Source organism: Vidua chalybeata, chromosome 1, assembly GCF_026979565.1.
Source record: "Vidua chalybeata isolate OUT-0048 chromosome 1, bVidCha1 merged haplotype, whole genome shotgun sequence".
NCBI classification, from domain to species: Eukaryota; Metazoa; Chordata; class Aves; order Passeriformes; family Viduidae; genus Vidua; species Vidua chalybeata.
In genome coordinates this window covers 138,715,502-138,725,854 of record NC_071530.1, presented here as the reverse complement: position 1 = coordinate 138,725,854, position 10,353 = coordinate 138,715,502, and the positions used below count along the sequence as shown (strand labels likewise).

The 10,353-nt window shown below is 42.5% G+C and overlaps 1 protein-coding gene across 1 annotated transcript; it reads right to left on the bottom strand.

Annotated features, from left to right (window-relative positions):
• Positions 1 to 5,882: 5,882 nt before the first annotated feature.
• On the bottom strand, positions 5,883 to 9,997 carry UTP23 (UTP23 small subunit processome component). Its single transcript, XM_053966866.1, has 3 exons — positions 9,737 to 9,997; positions 7,530 to 7,704; positions 5,883 to 6,651 (listed from the first exon to the last, which is right to left on the bottom strand). The coding sequence occupies exons 1-3, from the start codon at positions 9,922 to 9,924 to the stop codon at positions 6,265 to 6,267; spliced, it is 750 nt and encodes a 249-aa protein (XP_053822841.1). The 5' UTR covers positions 9,925 to 9,997; the 3' UTR covers positions 5,883 to 6,264.
• Positions 9,998 to 10,353: the final 356 nt, after the last annotated feature.

Below are 10,353 nucleotides of genomic sequence, written 5' to 3'. Positions count from 1 at the left end.
CACATTCACTGTCATTCCACGGGCAAGAAGCCCAGACATGTTCAAGGGCAGTGGCATTCAGCTCAAGCACCCATGGAGTGAGTCTGTGACAAACAAAGAGCTGAATGCAGAGTTCCTGTTCTTCACCTTTTCCCACAAGACCCTTCCTGTCCACACTCTTCCTTGAAGAACATCCATCTGAAGGCAGAGACTGTGGTTTTCTCAAGTGTGCCTGACTAAACTGAAATCTGCTTTTGTTTTAGGTACTGCTCTTTGTGATGCCAAAGACACTTCAGCTTGGAAAAGAGATGAATGAGGGGAAATATCACAAATATCAATTCAGGCACAAGTGGTATGGGAAGGATGACTAAGGAATGACTCCTTAAACTTTTACCTGTTATAAGGGCCAGCTGGTAGGCAGCAGATTCTTAATTGACACATGAAAGTATTTTTCATAAGATGTGTTCAAGTTATGCAACTCCTTGCCACAGAAAATTAGAGGTTTAAAGTTTACATGGTTTCAAGGAGAGATTGAACAAATTAGTGAAACAGAAATTCATTGTCTGCTGTTAAAATATTTTTCTTGGGTCAGGAACTCCCTAATAAATTGTCAGAAAGTTGGAAAGTCATTTGGGGAAGCACCAAGAGGATGTTTTGTCAATTTTCATTCTACTCCTGAGAACAACATTCAGCCACTATAAGAGGCGTGATGCTGGCTGAGACAGATTTTTGGACCATCCCAGAAGAGCCCTGCTTGTATTTTTCAGAGCTGAAAGAGAGGTCAGAGTAGAAAGGGGGAGCCAGGAGTTCTAGAAAAGTGTTTGTTCTCTAGTTTTTTTTTTTTTTTTTTTTCTGAAAACCTGGCTGTCAAAGTGTGTGCCAATTCACAAAGTGAAAAATTTCCTGTGTTTCTCCAAGACAGTCTGAAAGAGTATCCACCCTGAAGAGTCCGATCAGTAGCATCTTTGGCCCAAGAGGAATTAATACGGCAACAAGATCATTCTGGATCAACCGCAAGTCAAGACTGCAACAAGAAACTTTTGAGGTCCCCTACTGAGTTCTTGGAAGGAGATTAGACTTTAAAAAGAACCCATAACATGCCAGAATTGCTGGCTGGCTATCCCAGAGTATTGCTGTGAGTACCCTCAGAAGTAATTAACCCTATCAGTAATGGCATGAGTAGGGTTGCTCCTGGATGTAATATCTGCATGCTGGGCAGTGAGCCACGTGCAAGGTCAGGCAAGCTGTACAGCAGAATGATTTGGCTGCAAACCTGCAGTGCTGCAAAGTGAGTGATATTGAAAAACCATAAAGACAGAAAGTGTTTGGTGGCATGAGACTGACATTCTGCAGGACTTCCTGGGCTATCAGCACAGGATCTCTGAGCAGATCACTGAGTCAATTCAGCTTGCTGTTTTGAAAAGGCAGAAACTGAGCCACAAATGGTAATGGGGTTTTCTTAAGGTAATTAGAAAGATCTAAAAAAAAAAAAACTTGTTTATGGTTTATTATTGTGTTCCCTACTCTCCTTGACTGCTGAGCCATTTCTGGTTCACCTTTCACTGCTGACCAATTCTTTCCTCCAGTTAACACAGTGAAACCCTCATACATATTTTTTATCTTCCTTGGTTTCTTTAAATCTCAGTGATTAATATTGTCTTTTTTCTTCCTTCCAGCTCTCAGCTCTGTGTTGTTTTTAATTGGACCCTTGTTAACAGCTTCGTTGTTTCCCTGTATCCATACACAAAGCACAGCTGCATGCTCTCCCTCTCAACTGCAGAAGAAATCAGAAAACAAAGTCCCCCTGAGGGAGTCCAGCCTGTCTCTTCTATAACAAGCTGTAGCAACTTTTACAAAATGACTGCCTCTACGCAGACAGCTGAGCTCTCTGAGACAAATCTGGGGCTTGGAGTGCACAGACATAATAATTACCAGAAATACATCACAAGCCCCTTTCCTGGCATTAGTTAGGCCATTCCTAAATCACAAGGTGCAGTCTCTCTCTCACTCCTGACTCTCCGGGTACAAAAAACTTTTGCTTTCTGTCATTCTCTCTCGGAACACTGCAATTTTTCTCCCTTAAATTGTAAATGATAACACCTGCTGGGGCTCTTATTTGTTCATTCCCGTATCTCTGGCTGCTCCCTGTGTGAGATATTACGCCCACACAGAATTATGAAATATACAGTAGCTGTTTGTGAAACAGCTATATGAAAGATGCAGTGAATATAAATAATAGTATTGTTCCGATGTTCTTCATCTTGTATCTCACAGAACATGTTCAAGAAACTCCAGGAGCACTATAAAGCTGATGGAGAAGTCATTCACACTGTATCAGTGTAGCTGAAAACAAACGAGCAGGACTGATCTGGACATCCTATTTTATTTTTACCACCAGAATGTATTTATTCCTCAAGTCATACCATATTTATATTTACTTTAATGGTTCATAAACATCCCAGGTTCCAGAAACTTCTAATTAACTCATCTATTTAGTGCCATTAACAGATGCCCAGGGAGTGATTTGTTGTACAGTACCGGATCACACTAACATATAAATCCAGTCAATTGAATTGGCAGGCAGTCTAGGTAAATGTCTTCTGCTGCTTGTAGAGGAGACTCCATCCTAAATTCACCATTAATGCCCTGCAGACTGTGGCTGATTGTTTTCTTCCTCTATTACTCTGCACACATAGCATACATTGTATTGTATAACACTGGTTATTTCCCTGTCTTTTAAAAGAAAAAAAAAAGATTTAGTGCGCTGCTGCCTAGGATTTGGGGTATATTTTTATAGTGTCTGAGAAAAGAGGAAATCAATAGCCCCAAAGAAGTTTTTGGTCAAGCTCCTTTTGATTTACTTCTGGCTTCTGTAGTTTCAAAACTGAAACCAGTCTCTCTAACACCCTAGAGCAAAATAATCCTAAACTTCATGAGAACAGTTATATTGGGAACCCTGTCTATAGCAAAGTTGTGACACAACTCCAGCCTTTTTATTGATAAATAAGGCAGTGGCTTTTTGGGCAGTACATGGAGTGAACACCTATGACAGCAAAGTTGGCTCTGTGGGTGCTCCCACAGTGGTGTTTCTCACAGGCCTAGGGATGCTCCTAGAGATTCACACTGCTGAATACCTAGAGGAACTGGGCCAGCTAAACCTCACAGAACCTGGCAGGCAGAGTCAGTGCAGCCCGAGAGCACCCGCAGGGACCGCTCAGCCTGCAGCCACAGAGGTGTGAGCTGTGAGAGCTCGGCCCGGGCAGAGCCGGCCCGGGCAGCTGGGCTCGGTGTGACTGCCTGCTCCCAGGGTTACTGATTTACCAGTATAAACACAGCCAGTCAGCTTTGCCCTGCTGGACTTGCTTCCCTTGGAAACTAGGTGAGCTTCTCTTTCAAATTGCAAAGGGGTAAAACACATGGTCAAATAGTCTCTGCTTTTTGCCTGGGTGGGAGTTCTCTCCCAAAGCTCACAAATTACTTACCAAGCTGGATGAGAGTTGCACGTATGCAGCAGATAAATTTTACAGTTTTTCTCTTAAGAGCTCACTCCCTTTTTATTCCAGTTCCTCCCAACAGCAGCACCACAAGTCAGTTTGTGTTCAAATGCTAAGGAAACAGATAAATGCTGTTTTAAATTCCGTAAGGTGGGAGTCTTTAGAGGACTGTTAAAATATTCTTTTTTTTACAGAAATTATGTTTGTGTCTGTTCAGTCTTTAAAAAAGGTGAATTTAAGCTTTGTGTTTCAATGGCACTGAAAGGGACTGCTGTAAATAATTAGCGTGTTTTCTGCTCAATTTTTAAAACAATATTTTTAGTAAAGTTTCTGTGTTTTAATATACTTTTGACTCAGAATGAGATTTTGATGGCAAACCAACTCTGCTGTCTGCTCCAAGTTTTACTTACAGCAGTGATGTCTGTGGGTGGGTTTCAGGAGGGGGAAGAAATATAAGCAATATTTATGAAGGAATGAGAAGAAAAAATACATTAACATGGGACTGTACCCAAAGAAGTGAAGGTATAGGGACTATGACAGCTTGAGAAAGGTGTCAACCAAATACGCTGCATTAAGGTATTTCTAGGAGTTACTAAATTTCTCCTCAGAACTCACTTCAGCAATCCATGTGGGAACAACACCACGATGAGCATTTTAAGTTTCAATTAAAGCATTCATCTTGACTATAGCACCCTTCTGCCCTGCTTCTGTCTCTCAAAGTCTGTTCCGAAGATGCTTATGGTCTCATACAGAACAATGAAGGCACAGCCTGCTCCTAACAGCTGTGTTGCGAGGAAGGCCTGGGCTGGGGCTGCGGCAGTGTCCCATGCTGCAAGTACAGAGCACACCATGCACCTCTCTGTGCTGGCCAGATGTGACCCTGCAGAGTCTGCTACGACTGGCCAACTCCCATCACTCAAGCTGGCCAACTCGCATCACTCAAGGTTTAGCTGGCCCAGTCCCCCTAGGAATTCAAGCTGTGAAACAACTGTCTATATAATTTGAAAAGTCAACAGAAAGTGTCACAGATTATAGCTATGTACTCCAGACATTCAAGAACCTGTGCAGACAGTGCACAAGAACTACTTTGCAAATGCATGGTACACAGGAGAACTGTTTAGAACACAGTTTAAACCCATGTAGGTCAAGAAGCAGAAAGCTTTCCTTTTAAGAACATCTCAGTTAAGAAGAAATGCATTGAGTAAAGTTAAAATCTGGCAAGAGATGACTGGGAACACTGTGAGAGCACACTGATGCCACAGCATGTGCTATACCACACATCCTTCTATTGTCATTTCGGTCACTCACTTCAGACTCTAATGCCACCAAACATTTAAGGAGGCATAGGGAGCAATAGCTATTATAGAAAATCAGGTACTTGAAACCATTTTAGAAACACTCTCCTTGTGCTGCTTTAGGCTGGGGTAGTTAGTTTTCTTCACAGTAGCTGTGTTTTTGGATTTGTGCATAAGTGTCAAGATGTTTTTGTTATTGCTGAGCAGTGCTTACACAGGGTCAAGTCATTTTCTGCTTCTCATCTCATCAGCAAGTAGGCAGGGGGACACAACAAGTTGGGAGGGGACACAGGCAGGGCAGCTGATTCCAACTGACCCAAGATATTCTATAGCATAAGGCATCACACTCAGCATGTAAAGCTGGGAAAGAAGGTGGGAGGACATTTGGAGTGGTGTTTGTCTTCCCAAGTCACCAATACACCTGATAGAACTCTGCTTTCCTGGGAGCGGCTGAACACCTGCCTGTCCATGGGAAGCTGTGAATGAATTCCTATTTCTGCACTGCTTGTGTTTTGCATGCTTATTTTACTTTCCTTATTAAACTGTCCGTATCTTAACCCATGAGTTCTCTCACTTCACCCTTCCAATTCTCTCCATCCCAAGGCAGGGGAAGTTGAGTGAATAGCTGCAGGGGTCTGAGTTACCAGCTGGGGTTAAACCATAACTCTCCTCTAACCCAGTTCTGATCTGTTTCTAACCTTACAGAACAGCAGAAGAGTCATCAGGGCCCGAGTCCCATCACCCTCAGCTGTTTGTATTCCAGGAGTCCTGCACAGCTGTTACTGTGATGGCATTAGGTGCTACCAGTGCTTTGATACAGCATTTTTAAGTTGCATTTTTCCTATTAAAAATAAAGAATAAACTACAGGTGAAATAGGCAAGACTAGAGATGCCCTTATAATGTCAGGAATAACAACACAATTGCATACCCTCCGTGATTTTCTTAATAAATAAAGATCAACACCCAGAGATGTATTGGTTCACATGGTACTTAAGAGAGAAATTTAGGCTGGACAGGGCTTTTGAGGGCAACTCTTTGCAAGAGTTAACTTTTGTATTCAGAGATAAATAAGCTATTGTGTTATTTTAGGTCAGTTTCATAATCTCTAACAGGCCAACTGTAAAAACGAGTTTTATTAAGATTAGCAACCTTGATTTAGAAAGAAGTCTAATATCTCACTGAAATCTATATGGAGGCCAAGAAGCATTTCTAAAAAACTGCTACATAGCATGTGAATTTTAACACAAACCATGATGCTGGAGACAATAATGAAATACGAGGGTTCCTAAATATTTTTGTCACAAACCCAATACTAAATAACAGAAAAATTATTAGGACAATAACCTGCAAATACTGAGATACAGTAATAAGCAGTACCACCTCATAAAAATAAATTTTAATATTAACAACTTAATTTCATATGACTGCATATTAATCTTTTTTTTTTCCAAAGTTCAAACAATGTTCAAATTCTGTCTTGTCTACAAAGATGGGTTTATTCTCCTTCATTCTTCTGCACTGACTGCATGGCTTCTGCTTTGACTCTATTTCGTTTTCTTTTTCTTCTTTTCTTTTTTTCAGCAGAAGGCTCCTGACCCTCCTGTGTTTTCTTCTTTTTCTTCTTCAGACAGCTAAGAGGATTGGGGCCGCCTGCCCTTTTGCGTTTTCTTCTCTTTTCATCTTGTTGCTTTACTAGTCCTTCTTTTTCTTTAAGCTCCACAATACTTTGTTTTTGGTACTCTGGAACAAGCTGATTTGTCTGCAACTTTTGAACAAATGCCAAAGATTTAGGAGAAGGTTTGTCTAGCACCATAGTGTTCTGAATAATAAAGAGGAGAGGAATTCCAGGCTTCCTTTTCACTTTGTTTGATAAGTCCTGGTCCTGCAAAATTAAACACTTTAGTCAATATTTTCAGATGAAATGGTATTTGCAATTCAAATGCACCTACTTTTAATACAAAACTATGAAGATAAATTACATTATGAAAAAGATAAGAAACTTAATTTAGCAGATATACATGCCTTTCAGAGCAACTAAATTTCACTTTCTCTCCTGAGTACCTGTACTTCTGATGCAAAATTTACCAACATTTTCCTTTTTCCTGCATGTATATGCATACATACATTTTTTGAGGAAAAAGTCCCAATTCACTTGTATGCAGACCACCACAACACAAGAAGTAACATAATTTTTTCTGTAATAAATAATTTTTAAACTCCTGTAACTTACATAACTATAAAGAATTCTGCTATAAACTCCTTTTTATATATTGTATATAATTTATACATGCAGTCCCAGTAACAAACCCCCCAAAAAAGCCTTTTTTATTTGTATAGTTATTTATTCTTTAGTTCAAAATGTCTTTAAATTTAAGTTATATGGATGTTAACACTTAATTTCATTTTTCAGAGTACTGTGCAAAGCAGTTTAGAGAGGGGGATGCACACACAAGCAATATGCAAATTGACATTCACGAGTTGTTTTTTTCATGTCAATACCTAGTCAGTATGTTTTCTTACTCTTTCACCTAAACTAAGCAGTATCATTACAGAGTAAAAAAATCTACTTGTTCAAGTAGGAGAAAAGATTCCCTGCTTCATTATTAGGAAATACATTAAAGAGCAAGTCAGGCTTTACATGATTAATTCCCACAAACTATTTAAAAACCTCACAATCAAGGTTACTGTAGGCTTCTTTATCCTTAGGTATCAAAATATCATTTCAAAAGAAATGGAGCTACATTTCCCATGAGCTTTTACCTGTGTAGCAATAAAGAAGCGATGAGGGTTGCCATCTTCAATCATGGAAAGTAAACAGGTTGAACCACTCACAGGATTCTTATGGTGAGAACAGTTTCGAACTTGAAATCTCTGGGCAATTAATTTTGCTCCATACAGTGCTTTCCCCAGTGATTCAAGTTCTTTTATAACACATCTGAAAACCAGAAGAGACAATAATTTTTAAACAAAAAAAACCCTCATATTTTTTACAACAGCAAAAGGCTGATGTGAGTTACTTAGGAATGAGCAACGCCCAGTTGTTCAGGCTCTGAACTCCAGAAAGCAATAGCCCATCTGAAGACATCAGCAAGGTTTCCTTGGCTGTAAACATGATTGACCAGTAATAAGATTAGGATATATTAAATTACTTAAAAATTCACATCAGTGACAATGCTGAGTCCTTAAATTTATGCTTGAATACCACTGAGCATATGAACCACTACCTAACAAATAAAATTATTTTTAAAATTTAATTTATTTTTAAATTAACTTATTATAAAACTTGAAAATGTAATTTATTTTTAAAAATGGAAATAAAAGATCTGGGGAAAAACAGTCCAGTCAGTCTAACCTCTGTGCCTAGCAAGAGTATGGAGCAGATCCTCCTGGAAAGTACATAAGGCATGAGGAAAACAAGGGCAACATGGCTTCACTAAGGGGAAACCATGAAAAATATGGTAGCCTTCTGTGACAGAGCTACAGTGCTGATGGATAAGGAAGGGCAACAGATGTCACCCAACTGCACTTAGGCAAAGCTTTGCACACTGTTCCACACAACTTCCTTGTCTTTACACTGGAGGCATGGATTTGACAGATGTATCAGTTGGTGGATATGGATTGACTGGAGGGCTGCACTTGAAGAGCTGCAGTCAACAGCTCAATGTCCAAGTGGAGACCAGTGACAAGTGTCGTTCCTCAGGGGTTGGTATTGGAACATTTGACATCTTTAGTGTCATTTGACATCTTCAGTGACATGGACAGTGGGATCCAGGGCACCCTCAGCACGTTTGCCATAGACACCAAGCTGTGTGGTGCTGTTGACACTCTGGAGGGAAGGGGCCTGGAGAAGCTTCAGATGGGATTGTGTAATCCTTATGAAGTTCAACAATGCCAAGTGCAAGGTCCTGTATATGGGTCAATGCAACCCAAGCACAAATACTGGGAAGAGAATGGATTGAGAGCAGCCCTGACAAGAGTGACCTGGGAGGTGTGTTGGTGGACAAGAAGCTCAACATGAGCTGGCAATGTGTCAGCAATGTGAAAGCCACCTGTGACCTGGGCTTCATCAAAAGCAGCGCAGGCAGCAAGGTGAGGGAGGGGATTCTCTCCCCCTTCTCCACGCTAGTGAGACCCCACCTGGGGGTCACAGCGAGCCAGCTCATTTCCCCTGCAAGGCTCTTTTCATAACATTGAGGTGCTGTCTCAGCAAGTCAGCATTCTGACAGCAAACATGTCCATTCAGCTGGCCTAAGTGGAAGCTGGTCAAAATGACCAACTGATATTGCTGACAAAACAAGCAAGAAGTGACGTTTCAACATGACGGGAATAGTTTGGATCAAAGCAATTCCCAAACCTTTCACAGCTAAGGACATGACTCAATACTTTATACTGTTTAGAAGTGCAGGCCAGTTCCGTAGGCTGTGCAAGAAGGCTCAGTGTGTTTTTTGAATCTCTTCCTGCTATTTTCACTATTTGCCTCCATAGCGGGCAGTTGACTATTCTGTTATTGGAGACATACAATGTAACTGTATTTTTGTATTTTAATATATACACTATACCTAATCAAATAATAACAAAGGCAACTTAGAGACAACTTCAGTATGCAGTGTGCATGCTTTACTTCCGTATCTTTGTCTAGCCCATCCTTGTCCTCCCTCGCGAACAGCTGCTTTGGAACAACCCGGCACTGGCAAGCTGCAGCTCCTGCCAGGCAGGAACTCCCTCCAGGCCCAGGAAATCTCCGCTCGCCCCTGCTGTTACCACCTCGCCAAGCAGACGCTGCGGGTGGGACGAGACTCACCCGGCCCTCCCTCACACAGCGGGGTTACCGCTGGCCCCGCAGTTCGTGCCACTTTCGGAAAGGCAGCTGGGTGCGAGGGGATGCTCCCAGCCTCCTGCGAGTTACCCTCAGCCCCCAGCACCACCGCCTCCCCCGGCCGGCAGCCGCAGCGCGCTCCCCGCCGTACCGCGTGGTGCAGAGCTGCGCGGCGCCGTCCAGGTACCCGGGCAGCTGCTCCCGGATCTGGATCTTGTTGCGAAGCGCGGCCTGGCAGAAGGTGCCATCCAGCAGCACCTGGAAGGGCTCGCGGAACTGGAAGTTGTGCTTGTAGAAACCCATGATCTTCTTAGCGTGTTTCTGTCTCGTCACCCCCATGGCGTCCGCGCCGCCGCCCGGAACGGCCGCGGCTGCCCCGGAAGCTGCGCCGGGCCCGGGCGGGGCCTCCCCCGGAGAGCCGGGACCGGCCGGGGCAGCTGCCCCGTGCCCGGAGCGTCCCGCCTGCCCGTCCCGCCCTGCACACGGGTAACCTCAGGGTTGGTTCATTGCCCCTTGTTCTGCGGTGCTGTGCTGGCTCCTGCCGTTTGCTAAGATAAGAAATGCCGAGTTTTTCTTTTTTTTTTTGCTAGTTCACTGTACTGATAAAATTACAGTTGCTGTCGCTGAGACTGCAGTTTAATCACACATCAGCATACAGAATCACAGAATCAATTTGGTTGGAAGAGCGCTCTGAGGTCATCGAGTCCAACTTAGGATCCAGCACCACTTTGTCAACCATACCATGGCACTGAGTGCCATGTTCAGTCT